General features: G+C 31.6%; 1 protein-coding gene across 1 annotated transcript in view; it reads right to left on the minus strand.

Moving 5' to 3' along the window:
• Positions 1–15,617, minus strand: part of LOC107438594 (MAM and LDL-receptor class A domain-containing protein 1) — a 184,169-nt gene that overhangs the window by 154,431 nt on the left and 14,121 nt on the right. Inside the window, exons 5-15 of the mRNA XM_071185593.1 lie at positions 15,050–15,185; positions 13,682–13,763; positions 13,465–13,599; positions 12,037–12,299; positions 11,635–11,725; positions 8,480–8,563; positions 5,137–5,253; positions 3,781–4,055; positions 2,425–2,509; positions 1,310–1,543; positions 268–399 (exon numbers count right to left, since the gene is read on the minus strand). Coding sequence (XP_071041694.1) covers positions 268–399; positions 1,310–1,543; positions 2,425–2,509; positions 3,781–4,055; positions 5,137–5,253; positions 8,480–8,563; positions 11,635–11,725; positions 12,037–12,299; positions 13,465–13,599; positions 13,682–13,763; positions 15,050–15,185 — 1,634 coding nt within the window. The remainder of the gene's footprint in view (positions 1–267; positions 400–1,309; positions 1,544–2,424; positions 2,510–3,780; positions 4,056–5,136; positions 5,254–8,479; positions 8,564–11,634; positions 11,726–12,036; positions 12,300–13,464; positions 13,600–13,681; positions 13,764–15,049; positions 15,186–15,617) is intronic.

Consider the following 15,617-nt stretch of genomic DNA (forward strand, 5'->3'; position numbering starts at 1 on the left):
TAGATGGGTCATGGATTCGAGTCCTCTTGCCGTCAGGCTAACCGAGAGAGATTTCTGTGGTTTTCCTCATAATGTGACGCAAATGCGGGTCCTCTGAGAAGGCAAATTTCTCCCAATACTTGATCCAGGAGTTTACTTGTCTTCTGGATTGGGTTAAAATTACAAGGCTATGGAGTTTAACATAGTCTTAAACTCAAAATTGGGTAAGCTGTTCAACGACGATTGTAAAATTGACAGATGTAGTAATGATAAAGGCTGAGAACTTACTTTTTCCATACAGATTGTACCAAAATTGAATAGAGCAAGTAGAAAATGAGTCTCTCAGTGTTGAACTTTTAAGTGTAGCGTTGAAATTATACGATGACCACGAGCTCGGAGCAGAGGCAATTACAAAGTGTCCTAATTAGGAAAAAAACAGTAGTAAAGAATGTTTTGCAAATTATTGTGAATTTAAAATAGTAGATAGAGTAAGGAAAATGAAGCTACTCAAAGAGATAAATTATAGGTAAGATATAAAGTTTGATTTAAAAAAAATACGATTCACTACAAAATGAAGAAAATTGTGATCACCGCTAGGCGATCACAGGTTACCCATTTGCAAAATGGTTGTTGTCTAATTTTTTTTTTTATGTTTGTTTTCATGTTTTTGGTTTCCACACCTTTATAGTTCGTCTAAAGTAAGAACTCCCTTAGCCATTCATCTGGATCCGTGGCTGTGATTATGGTAACGANGTTTCTTAGGACAAGCGCCTTATCTGGGCGTCAGCGGGACGTCAACGTCCCGCTGAAATACTGGTTTGTTAGCTCAAGGCCTGGTTTCTTAGAACTAGCGCCTTATCTAGGCGGCAGCGGAAAGTTGACGTAGAGTTGACGCCAAAAAATACTTTTTTGTTAGCTCAGCGTGAGCAGTCGGTCCAACGCAGACATTATCTCTCATTGCTCAGGCGTTAATAACGTAAACAAATATTTATTCTGAATTTGTATTGATTTTGTTATTGTCAACTCACAAATGGACCAATTAGAGGTTAGCGCTGATTTCCAGCCGACGGCGTCCTGTCCTAAGAAACCAGGCCTTCAGACACATTCTTGTAAATTCTTAAAAAATCAAAAGCACAAAAACATAAATCCTGATGTTAACTTTAAATATAAATTGTCCCAATGTTTATTTTTGCTATAAGCAGCAGTTATTAATCTTTTAATAACATGTTTAGTTACACTATTTATAATATTTTTCATTTAAAATTACACTGATACAATAAAATCAAGATGTTCCCAATTATATAATTTTTGTAAGTTAAAGAAATCTTACCTGATGAATCCTCAATAGTATGATCGAAATTTAAATTTTCTCTTCCCGCTTGTAATCGTGACCATCTGAAATACTCATAATTGTTTTGACTGTTCCACCCACAAGAATGCTTCTCAAAATCACACTCAGTGCAGTTTTCTTCATCATATCCGTTTGTGCAGTCTTTTCTGAAGTTACAAACATTCTCAACTGGTACATATTCGCCATTATTACAATCAAAAGAATCGGTTTTATCTATGGTGGAAAAATACAACTATCAATGTATAAAAAATATTTATTTTTCATTTTAATTAAAAATTTAGTTAAGAAATTCATAATACCCTTTTTTGAAATTTTTATTTTCATAACTGGTTATGGGAGGGGCAAATTGGTGATACAGATGTAGGGCAAAAACATGAAAACACTTCCATACTAACTCTTAATAAACAACTTTTCTTTCAGCAGCAAATGTTTTGAAATATTTTAACTGCTTAACTGTTGGTTCACTTTCAAATTTCGTGCATTAATCTTTTAGAAATGGTGCCCTTTTGACAATGCAAAATTTGCATCGACCGAAATAACCCTACTCTACAATTTTACCTTGGCCCCAATTAAACTCAAAATTGGCACAATATAAGTTCTATATGAACATGCACTGAGGGACCAATATTGGGATGTCTAGATTTTTTAATAATGGTCCTAGAATGACATATATCGGGCCTACATTGACCAATATAGAACCTATATTGGTTAAATAATGGATATAAAATATTAGGTAAATCTGATAATTATATATAGGACCCGATACTGGAAGCCAAAATTGACCGAAATAAAATGAAACCTGCTCGTAGACTTAACATGGAATCCAATGGTAGACAAGACATTTTTTTTTCTGATGAGATCTGTAAATTATTGGTAGATATACTTTTTTCTTACCTTTAAAATTAATCATAACTATTCACAGGCATAATGTTAAAAAAAAATCATTTACTTTTGTGAAATAATTTGATTTTAAAAATTATGATAGCTTTACTTGTCACCCTTATCAATTTGTATTAATGTCAACACCTATGATTTCATTGAAAATAAAAAGTAAAAAATTAAGTACTAAAAGAAGAATTATAAATTTTAATTACTTTCACAAGTTCCATCATTTATTGATATATCATCAACAGCTAAGTAACCTTGGTGGTTATTACCTGCAACGCCAAACAGGTATATCTAGAAAAGAAGAATTAACGTTAAAATACACTTACAGTTTGTGGTTTTATAAAGATGATATTTTCACCAACTATGCCTTGAATATGTATGATTTATGAAAATGTTTTTATTACAAGGAATGATTTTAATTAATTTAAAGTGTTTAGCTGATGCAAAATTATGGGGAAAAATTTATATAAACAATAATTTTTTCAGCAGCAAGTGTTTTAGAAGATGGTGAAATAGTTGGCACAATTTGAAAGATCATATCTGAAGCTTTTAGAAATGGTATCCATTTTACCCATGCAAATTTTACATCGACTGGAATAAGCGTATGAATTTAAAAGATTTTTTTTCCATTTTCAATATCACTATAACTAAAAAATCATTCTAATATGAATATTGAATTGCTGGTATTAAAATTAAAAAAAAAAAGGTTTTTATATTCCTCTGCTCAAACAGTCAATTCGAATTATGCATGGGTAACCAAGGCTCTATTTATAAAATGGTTTGAGCATGATCTTTTAAATTGAGCCTAGAGTTTTTCCATATAAAATCTTCAAAACATTTGCTGCTGAAAGAAAGATTATTTGCGTGGAGTTAGTATATTACAATTATAACCGTCGTTGTACAGCCGACATGATTCTTGGGGTTTCTACTACTAATGTTCAACTCTGTAGCCTTGTATATTTGAACCCAATCTAGAAGACAAGGACTGGAGGATCAAGTATTATAAGAAATTTGTCTTCGTGGAAGACATTTTGATGGAACTAACCCGCATTTGCTTTACATGGAGAAAAAACCCCACTGAACTTTCCGCGGTTAGACAGACGGCAATAGGACTCTAACCCATGATTCTCTAACACTGAGGATATTTTGCGTCAGCATTGTGGTAGGCGCGAGTCGGGAGAAGAATTCGTTACAATCAGCCATTACTGGGATTCGAACCTGGGTCAGCTCATTCGCTCAGGGATAGGGGCGATTGCTCTATCCCTTGAGTTACCACGTCTCCGAAGCTTTATTTAGTACTCTTTCCCCGAAGATTATTTTGTGTCGAACTAAATAATCTAAGTGTGGGGCACAAATATGTTTCTTGGTTAGCTCAGTCGGTAAAGCTCAATAATTATTTTGCGCTGAGATATAAAGTTTATGTTAGCCCAGCAATAGGCAAGTATTTTTTTTTAAATTTTGAAAGTATTGAGTTCCAAAAAAAATTAATGGCTTCCAAATACTTATCCAAACATATAATAAATTACACAAATATGACCAAAAGACTTCTCCGAATCAATTACCCAAAAATCATTGAATGGTGCATCTTCTAGCGCAATTGGTGTCACAGTAGTGGTGATCTGATACCATTCCTCATTAGTCGAGTTCGTAATTTCTAAGTGCTGTAAAGCAGTTTTAAAGTCACTACTGCTATATATCTGTAGCTTAGTCCCGTCTGAATAACTTGGCATATTATACCACAGCTTGAGGCAGACTTCATAGCTACGAATACGCTCAGACATGTAGATTGCTTTTTCACCAAGTTTAATGTTTCTTGTGTCCAAGAGAAGATAAAAACCTAAAACATTTTAATAATTAGAAATTATTGAATACATAGTTATTTTTAATTGGAGAACTTAGTGCAAGAAGGTACTACGTGATATTAAAAATTTTTTCGAGTTACTGGCTCAGACATATAGACTGCGTTTTTACCTGGTTTAAAATTTCCGGCGCCGAAATATAATAAAATCCAGAAGGAATCCATTCATTTTAATAATGATTCCATATGAATAGTTGCTATTAGTAAGAATCAGTAGAAGAATGTTCTGAGAGACGTTTTTTAAATTGAGATTCATCGCGAAAGATCTTAGTATTAGTCTTTTTTACACAGCATTAATTCATCTTGACAAAATTTTGAATTTTGAAAAAACTATGCGTGTAAAATAATGGAAGTAACTTGTGAGAATATAAAGATAGTTATAAAAACCTTACAATAATGTCTTAGCAAAAGGACTTAACAATAACGCATAATATTACTATTATTTATTATATAAAAGAAATAATAAATAAATGGAAACTACCATCCACACTTAAAGGTATTCCTAATTCAATTTGTAGGTTGGTCGAGCTTGCTGCTCTTTATGTAACTTTCTAAATTGTGGAATAAAGCTTGATATAACTGTGCGCATTTCTTCTTTATTAAACAGTTTCGTGTGCTAATAGCTCTTTAAAACATTAATTACTGAAAACCTAGGTTATGTACAAAAGTTGAATAACAAAATGAATGAAAACTCTCGTAGCTTTTTCACTTAATACTAATTACTCATACTTTTAATCTATACAAACCTCTATAAACTCAATATTAAAGCATTTTTCATCTGAATTGCATCAGATTACAGTTACAAGAATAATATTTAACTTGAAGTCACGAGTACCATTCGGCATCCCTCATCTTTCCTCAAGGTAATTTAGAGTGTCACCGCACCTTGATTTAGAGAAGCAACGTATAAACTTTTAAAAATAATTAACGTTTCTAAAACAGGCTGTTAAGTTTTAAAAGTTACAAAATTAAACTTTAATTCACCCAGATTACATTTAAAGAATTCTTCGAACAACTTCTTCAATTAAGATTCGGTAAGTAAGTTGTAAATCAGAATTACCTTGTGGTGATCCTAAAGTATGATCATTGGATGGTCCGAAAGCATCATCAGCAATATGCCTTTTCCAGTCAAAATGATCACTTAGAACTTCAGATGATGTATCGACATGGAGTAATTCTGGTGACAGAAAGTAAAATGTAAATTTTATAAAAGAATGAAGAAACAAGCGTGATGTATGCTATAAAACTTACGTAAAAAAAATGAAATATCAAATGTTTTAAAATTTAATAATAATATTTGTGGAGTAATATAATTTGATTATGAGGTTAATATACAAGAAAGAGGTTAATCTATTATATTATAGTTATTAATCTATTTTAGTGGGGAATGTTTTTTATAACTGTTTTTTATATCCAAATTCCTTTTTTTTAAATTAATTAAATGTTGATTTCAGAAACCTATATGATTATTTTACAGCTGCATAAGTGAATAGTAAATTTCACAACAATAAAATTAAAGCTTTTATTTTTCTATGGTTAACATACATTTTAGGTTTGCCGGCGCACTCGATGCATATAAGCTCTTATCAAGTAGAGGGAGAGATAGCAAAATTCCGAGAACAGCACGGGGATGCATGCAGAGATGCCAAACTTGCTCCGGAGCGGGTTAGCTCCATCAAAAAGTCCTCCACAAAGGCAAAATTTCTCCGAATACTCGATCCAGTAGTTCCCTAGTCTTCTGGATTGGGTTCAAAATGGCAAGGCTACGAAGTTAAACATTAGTAGTCGTAAATCCATAAAATTGGGTCTGCTGTTCAACGTCGTTTATAAAATTATAAAACTTGCTCCGGACAGCAGATAAATATTTTCGAGTGGTAGTTTTTTATTGTATGATTCTTGGTTTAATAAATTCAATTTATTAGGATTTTATCCACCACTATTTCTAAATAATTCAAAAGCTTATATGATTCACTACTTCATATAGTGTGGTCGTCAGAGAAGTCTTCCAACTACTGCAAACAATCATGTCCACTTCTGAAGAATGTCTCCCTCTGACTTGTTTTCACTCAACATAGAACTCTATTCTACTGAACTTATGAACTGGTAAATTCAACACTAAATTTAATACTGCTTATTGCCACGCTAGATGGCGCCACTAAGGAAATGCAAAACTTATGCTAAAACTTCATGATTTTGTTTCGTTTCACATTTGTCTTACAAATCACGTAATTCTAACTCGATTCAATTCCAAAATGTCAATTGTATTTGTATATATCTTGATTCTATTCATATCTATATCACAACTTATGACTGCATCAAATTTAAACTCCATTCAATGCTGAAATTTCAATTGTACTTGTTTATATTTTAAATTAATTCACTTTTAAAACACAACTTATGATTGCATCAAATTTAATCCCATTCAATACTTCAATATCAATTGTGCTTTTTATATTCATGAAAATTTCTGATTATTTTATAAATCATGACTCATATTAAATATCAATTCATGTTTAATTTATCAAGCAAATTTGCTTGATCTTCTGTTCTGCTACCTTAATGCTGCATAATTCAAAATGTTCTTAATTCAACTTGTAAATACTAAGGCTTGTCAAAATTTATGTAAAATCTTCACGTCCATGAATCACGACTTTTGTATATATATAATCATCATTTATTAATGCTCATATTCAATTTTCTGTACATAATAATGTAAGTATCAGTTAATGTAATTCAGTTAATGTAAATATCTCTGTTCAAGTTGTAATTTTTTCTAATCAAGGTTATATTTTCTGTACATTTTTTCATGGCAATTACTGTAAATATCTCTGTTCAAGTTTGTATTTTCTCTAATCATGGTAATATTATTGTAANAAATATTTTCGAGTGGTAGTTTTTTATTGTATGATTCTTGGTTTAATAAATTCAATTAATTAGGATTTTATCCATCACTATTTCTAAATAATTCAAAAGTTTATATGATTCACTACTTCATATAGTTTGGTCGTGTTAAATCTATTAAAAAGTAAACAAATGTAACCAAATGTCTGCAAATTTTAGTTAGTGGTTAATTACCGTTTTTTAAGTTGTTTTGTCGTGTCCGGAGCAGTTGGTATCTCTGCCAGTGTTACGGCGAAGTTTGAACTAGATACCTCCTCGCTACATTCAAATTGATTATTTAAGCGTAACTAGCATTATGACTAGCATTGCAAATTATTTATATTTAAAAAAAAAAGATAATAAATCAGGCTTCCAATTTTAATCGTATACTAAAAAATATGCTAGAAGAAGCTGCAAAATTTAAAAGAAGACACGATTCCCTAGTAGAACACCAGAGTCAAGCATCACTGGCTGCGGTCAGTAAGCGGGATCAACCTCGTTAAACTGTTCTACCGTAAAGTGTCGGATTTCGCAAGCAGGTCGTTAGGCTACCAGAACATAAAATACCTACCTACCAAGAGATTTTTGCTTTTATTCTTCATCACTTTTTTAAATTTTTAGTCGTTTGTAACTTGCCTGGTTTTCAATCTTTTCCCGCGCAGTGTGTCTAATTTGGCAATTCGAATTCCAAAAATATAAACCTCTAAAAATTTAAAATTGATTTCTTTCAAACCACCACCGATTTTGAGCAACCACTATTAAAAAAAAAGAGGCTTGATTATCTCGCAGTTACTTAGATTGCGACGACTAAAGTCTCACTTGCTAATGTCCTGTCTGACTAAAACTTTCAAACGAAAGTAGTTGTTCCGGTGAGGATTAATAGATGTAAATGTCTCATATTCAATATTTGTTTTTTAATTGTTGCATAGACAGTTCATCGCTGAAAGCCATTTTGCATCAAGGCAAAAAGGAGAAAAAAAACTGTTAAACTCCCTTTATTCCAGTTAGTTATAGTATGAGTAAAATATCGATCGCAACCAAGATTATTTAACAATTATAACATATATTAAACGAAACAAAACTTAAGAAGAACAATGTTTTATTCTGTTTTTTCTTTATATTTTATTTCCTGTTTTTACGTGATATTTTTATTTATTGTGTGTTATTTTATTTGTAGTAATTTTTTTGTAAAAATTTTTTTGAGTGCTCCTCACACTATTGTATTGATATATTTTGCTTAGGCTATATTGATACAATATTAGAAAGCACTCCTTTTTGCGTATATAATAGTGTGAGCAGATAAAAAGATAATATCTTTTATTTTCCGGATTTTTATTTCTTAAAATTTTATCCCCCCCTTTTTTTTCGGATCCTTCCCGGTCTCTTGTTATTTTTATAATTATTTCTCTTTCCCTACCTTTTTTCATTGTTCTATAATTTTTCCATGTTTTCCCTACATTTTGAACTTATTACGTCTTTTTCTTTATCTTATATTACACTTCAGATATATTAATATTACTTGCCAGATTCTTTCAACGTGTTCGTAATACTTGATGGTGGTCGTACATTTTCCCACAGGCAGTCTTCTGCTTCGAAATCACAGTACCCTATAAATACATAACATTGAATCCCGTGTTGAAACTGTAAGTGTTGCATGTTAGTTAATTAAGCAAATTTTCCTTATAAAAAAGTCTTTAAAAACTTAAACTTATCAAAATTTACCAACCTCAAAATTACTGCATACCTGCCAACTTTTGATCCCTTCCATTACGATTTTTCCCTGTGGTAGTAAAATGGAATTAAAAATTCAATTGTGAGCAAAGAAATACGTTGTGTTTGAAGAAACATTAACTGACAACTATGATAGTAGCGCATATTAATATATAAGCTTAATTTTTGTAAGAATAGTGGTGATCAAAATCATTTAAAAATTAAATTTATAAAAGAAAAAATAGTATATATTTACTACCACTTTAAATATGAAAATAAAATCTCCGTTTAAATACGGGAGAGTTGGCAGGTATGTTACTGTATTCTAGGAGATAAAAAAATGACAAGCAATAAAAAATTAAACAAAAAGCAAACTTACACCAGTAAACAATATTCCTTCAAAAAAAAGTTCTTAATAGTTCCCAATTATCCGCAAAACTTCAAGTCTAGGGGGTAATTTTGTCAACAGTGTAACAGTACAGTAATTTTTACAGTACAAACTCATTTTTCGTAAATTTGTACTAACTAAGGAAATACAGTGTCTGACTAATTGATATCCTCAAATAACCTTTGTATAACTTGAAGATGCAGAGATGCCAACTTCTCCGGACAATAAATAAAATAACGGTAAATAACTGCAAAGTATATTTTCAAATATTTGACTATTTTTGCTTTTTTTTGTAAAAGACATAGCTTGACTGATGAACCATAAAGTGGTGAATTATATAAGCCTACCAATTATTTAGAAATAGTGGTGGATAAAAATCAACTAAATTGAATTTATTAAACCAAGAATGACAATTGTTAAACTACCACTTTAATATATATATTTGCTGTCTGGAGCAAGTTGGCATATCTGAAGATGGAACAATTATGAGCACGTATTTTTGTTGGTAGAATTATGAAAGTTGACAAATGAGAAGAACATAAATTGATCTTTGTTTACTAATGCCTATCTCTACAGTCATAGATTGTCCCTCAATAGAATTCACACTCAACCCTAAATGATGGACAGTTGTAAACTTTCTCTGGGTAATTATGAATTCCGAATTTCTCTGTCATTAAAAACTGGATGAAAACATTGAATATCTCATAAACAGCTTGAAATATGTTGAATTTTATACTACTAATCCAATTTTAACTCTAGGTTTACGGGACGCGTCATTTTGACTCATTTCGAATTTGATAAGGAAAATTACAAAACCCGTTTGCATTTTTATTTTATCTCTTGTAATGACTTTTACCCATTGATCGAGGTAAATATATATTGAAGTCTATTTTCTTCAAAAGGGTTTAAATATTGAAATTCTCTTTAAAGTGTACCTATCTCTACGGATATGCGTCAATTTAACGCGATCGTGATTTAGACAAAATTTTGAGTAAACATGCAAACATGACATCAATAATAAATATGAATTTATTAACAATACTTCGATCCGTTATCCGATATCGTTATCTCAAATGAAACAAACGATCAGCAACTGTTGCCGATAAGCAATAATAGAAAGAACAAACGCAGAATGTCAATTGATGTCAGAGTGTCAGATTTTGAAGGTTTCAGTTGCAGTATTGAAAAGTAAAATACTAGAATATTTCATGAATATGTATCTCATATTTTCATTTTTCTACTTATAATGTATAATTACATTGCTTTCTAAGTGCAGAGAGGCCAACTGCTCCGGACACGCCAAAATAATTAAAAAAAACTGTAAATAACTACTAAGTAAATTTAGCAGAGATAAAGTGGTGAATCATATAAGGCAACGAATTATTTAGAAATAGTGGTGGATAAAAATCTACTTAATTGAATTTATTAATACAAGAATCACAATTGATAAACTACTGCTTTAAAATATATATTTACTGTCCGGAGCAAGTTGGCATATCTGTAAGTGCTGTTATATGTTCATACGTCAAATTGATGCGTGTTCGTAGAGATAAGTATATAAGAAACGTCCGTAAACCTAGTGTTAAAGAGTATTTTTCATTTTAGTTCTAAATTGACATATTCCGCCCAATACCTCAAATGCATTTACAATTACCCACTTTTAGCCTCAAATAAAAATAAGTTCTCTCCCTTCATTTGATAAACACCGAAAATAACTACTCTCTCCGCTCCAAATTAGTTTCTAAATTTCAAGTAGGTGGAATCATTGACAATTTCCGACGCAGTTAAGCAGATCGACATCAGTAAAATTTTACTACAAAGAGATTCAGGATACATTAGCTAGAAGATAGTTTTAAGCGAATAGCCTGGTTGGTAGAGCGTTGAGATCATATCCAAGAGGTCGTGAGTTCGATTCCCACTGATCCCACTGGTGTTCAAAATGGTGACTGATGCCCTCTAAATCTGTCATGGTTGCTAAGTCCTCCAAGTTTCCATAGTAAACATATACATCTGGGGGTACTGGATTGGAGATTGGTCGTGCTCTGGTTCAAGTCAAAATTACGATTTGCGAAATGATGGTGTGTGAATATGTCCTTCCTGTAACACGGATTGTGACCAATGTTTGTGACATAAGTCGAAATTCTTGGCCATAGATGATGCCACTGGAAAACAAGAAGCGCTCCCCTCTGCCTTAAAGAAGGCTTGTCAGTATTGACAAGTGGCATAAGACAATAACAAGCGATTGCTGGTGAAAGAGTCCTTACGAAATGGGACGTGGCTTAGAAAAGTACGAACCCTGGATTTTTGAAAGTTTAGTACTGATTTCAAGAGGGAAATAAGGAATGCTTGGTAAATAAATGTTTTTCATTGATAGCATAGCACCTTAAAATTCCTGAAAAATGTTTTACAAAAATCATAAAATCATCAGTATTAATAATTATTGATAATCAACACAAAATTAGTCATATATTGTGACTAATTTTGGACAGAGGGAATATAAGGTCGAAAAAGACACAAAATATTTCGAATAATAAAATTGCACAATAGTTTTAGGCTGGAAAGTGTGAATTAAGCGATTACCTGGATCTGGACATTTTCCTAAATTAATCATCACATCATCAATTGCAACTTGACCGAAACCTTTATATCCAACAGCAACTTCAAAAACCACCTGAAATATACATCAAAAAATAGAATTTTTTGTTTTATTTTTATAAACGCTTCAGATTAACTGCCTGAAATTTGTGCTATATTTATTCATCAGAATGTGCTAAATTTTAGTTATATGTGCTTAGGATTTTTCTTTCATACTTTTCTATTTTAGCCAAAATCTTCTCTCCCAATTGTAGCAAAATTGTGCTTAAATGTGTGCAAAAGTGTGTACTAACTTATTCTCATAAATTTATTTTAATTTCCATTTAAGTGGTTTAATTAATAAATCGTTTTTTTTCTCACTAAAACATTATTTAACAAAGTTATTACCTGCCACGTAGAGGTTTCTGAAACAACAGAGAATCTTGCCCCATGCCAAAGTAGTCCTTGACTTACTGATACTGACCATTCGGGATCTGATACACCATGGTCTGTAGCAATGTATGTATTCAGTGTAAGTTTGCTGATGTTATAGACATGATAATAAAAAGTAAGACAAGTAGCAGTAGCAGATGGTGCGTGTTTTGGGCCGTAAATTCGAGATACTTGAGGTGATCTACTTCCACCGTTAGCTCCAACATACAGATATTTTCCTGAAAACAATTTATTAAATTTTAAGTAGAATGAACTAACCCAAACAACGTTAATTTCCTAAAAACATCAAAAGCTGTCTCAAATTTAATGGAACATTCGCATAATTTCTCTTCGTTTATAGCTATTCTAAACCATGGGATAAATCTCACCCCTCTACTTTTATAAAGCAAATATTTCAGCAGAAAAACAAACATTCTATCTCAGTTCTATAAACAAGAACCTTCTTGTTTATGGAAGCAAGTCTTCTTGTTTAAATAACCAAAACTATAGTTTGTCAGTTTTTCTGCTATTGTTTATACTTTATTTATACTGCTTAGCTTTATTCTTACGCAGTTTAACCCTCTGCGGTCGCACATTTACTCTTAGCCACCAACACTTTTTCATCGTTCTAGTCGTATGTCTGCTCTCAGCCATCACAGCAAAGATGTTAGTCATAGCTTAACGGCAAACTGCATATATTGCGGCTCTCTGAAGATGTAAAGAGTAAAGATTGTTCTGTATGTTCAAACAGAAAAATTAAATGCGGAAGGCGCCAAACTAACTAAAAAAACTAATTAATTATTTTTGTGACACATGCTCTCGAAAACTAGGGCTTCATATTGCATCACTTTGAAAGATACCACACTATGGAGAACTATAAAATATAATTTTTATATAAAATTAAAACATATTATTGTGTTACATATATCTAAAGTTTGAAAAATAATTAATACATTTTACTTTTCCTTTATAATCTTGCATATTATGTTTTACTGCTCGTTCAGCGAAAATTAAATCCGACCTGCATGACACCCATGTATAAACTTAATACGACCGTAAAGGGTTAAAGTGTACACTATTAGCATTTGGTTAGTTTGATGAATAGTCTAAAAAATTAGAGGTTACATGAAAAAACATGAAAAGTCAACCAAGTTAAGCTTGCTGAATAAGCAAAAAATGCAATAAAAATAATTTAATGATGTCTTTTTTCAAAATATTTTCGCATATTAGTCCACTAAGTATGCTAAAAATTCACTTCCAAACCAACAGTTGCATTGTTGGTGAATTAGCAATTTAAATCATAAATTACTAATTATTATTTAGCTTTGAAATATTTTAAATAAATCTTAATATTAAGAACTGTTATTTTTAAAAAAATTAATTGAATTTAAAAGTTTTTATTACCGGATGCTGATTGAGTTGTATGATCCACAATTGCATTTCTTGTATCGTTATCCATACCAGACTTGATGAGCCAATTAAACGAATTAGTTGGATCTTGAGTGTATCCACACCAATCATCTTCAAAAGTACACACTCCTATAAAAGAGTTTTAACGGAATGAACATTCAGTTAAATTAATTCATGTGCTTTTATGGCTCAAAATTTTCAAATGTCTTACTTGCTGGGGGACACGATCCAGCCATGCCATTTATATCATCCAGTGCAACTACACCGGCTTTCACAGAACCAACGATTCTAATCTAAAAATAGTTAATGTCAACAATTAATTTATTTATATTTTTATTATGAGATTTTGTAATTCTTTATTTAGGTTGCGATTTTGGGCAGCGCAACGCCATTTACTTCATCTAATGCAATTATTTTAAACTTAACAAAGGCGATAGTTCTATTGAAAAAACAATTATTGTAAATGTTTGAACTTATTTACATTATTTTAACACACGCAGATTTCACAGAAGAAACTATAATACCAAAAAATTAATTATGGAAAAAATTTATGTTATTTACATTTTTATTATTATAGTGGAAACTTATGCTTCAATTAGAGTTGATTTTGCTTGCCATTTATATGATCTAATACAAATATACCAGACTTCACAGAAGCAATTATTCGAACAAAAAAGGAAAGTTACTGTAAATGTTTTAACCTACCGAAGATCATACATAAGAGATAACTGGAAATTTTTCAGCCAAGCTTTGATGGTTGCTTAAGGTAGTATTAAACTGAAGTACGAAATTGGAGACAGAAGATAAAATATAAGCAATGCAAACATTACTTTAACACTTTTTTCGGTACAGACTTTTGGTGAAACACTAGCGTTCTGTTAGAGCGATTGCTTGAAGAAAAAAAAAGGTAAATATTGCGAGTCATTATCCCATTTTAATTTTTAAACCAATTCTTTTGTTTAAAAAGTAATTGCGATACTTTCTATTAATTACGACCAACTAAAGCCAAGAAGAAAATTTCCCCAAACGAGAGTTTGTTGTTAAAGGCCACCTTTGGTCCGATCACTTATCAAATGTCTTAAATAGCCGCTATAATAGCCGTTATACTGTCCGGTTCTACTTTCCTCCTGTCTTCTGCCTCAATATTTTTTTCCGACGTCCACTTGTGTTAATAGTTCGTCAATTCAGGCATTTACTGGGCAGATATGTTGGCCACTCTTTCAGGGCCAACATATCTGCCTATATTTAGTAGACTAACGTTGCTCCCATAGTGAGGACAGGTAGTACAGAGAACGAAAGAACGTTCATGCCTTGCCCGGGATTCGAACCCAGAACCTTTCTGAGGAAAGGCCAGTTCCCTGACCCCTACACAGTTCAGTCGGCTTCTTCCTCTATATATGTCGGCAAATAAATGCCCCTAAACTTGAAAAGTTGTCTAATTTTGGATTTATTATGTCATTGAACAAAAACACGTTGTAATTATGCAAAGTAGTGAAATTAAAAAAGTTAAAAACTGAAAAGGAACTAAGCATTTACAAAATTTTTTCACAGAAAATTATCAATCAAAAAATATACTCACTGTTGGGCGAATTTTGTCACTTTTGGCGTGAACGTAAATATGTTTCCACTTGTAACTAAATTCTCCTCTTTTATTCCAAACCTCTTTGTATTCATAAGAAAAAATGTATTTTGAATTTTCTACGGTGATTTGCAACCTGAAAGATTAATAAACTGGCTGTAAGATATTTATAGTTTCGAAACTATTAAAATACGATTAACGATGCACAAAAATGGGATAAAGATTAATGACACTGACCAAACTAAAAATAACATTCGACAACAATATATAATTTGTAATCAAGTATATTAGACACATTTTGTAGTTTCACTCAAAACATTTTTCTTGGAGTTGCGCTGATTCGTTTTGTAAGTTCTTGCGGTGTTTTCAACAATGACGGCTTGTAAACTATGTCGTTGCCGTAATCCCCCCAAAAATCCCATCATATATAAGGTCCAGAGATGATGGTGATCATGTTTATTAAGAGTAAATCACTGTCACCAGTATGACCTGGATATTGTATACGATCCACCAAAGCCAAAAATACTACAAGAACTTTTAGAAACGCACCACTGCAGAATCGGGAACC

Source organism: Parasteatoda tepidariorum, chromosome 9 (assembly GCF_043381705.1).
Source record: "Parasteatoda tepidariorum isolate YZ-2023 chromosome 9, CAS_Ptep_4.0, whole genome shotgun sequence".
Lineage (NCBI taxonomy): Eukaryota > Metazoa > Arthropoda > Arachnida > Araneae > Theridiidae > Parasteatoda > Parasteatoda tepidariorum.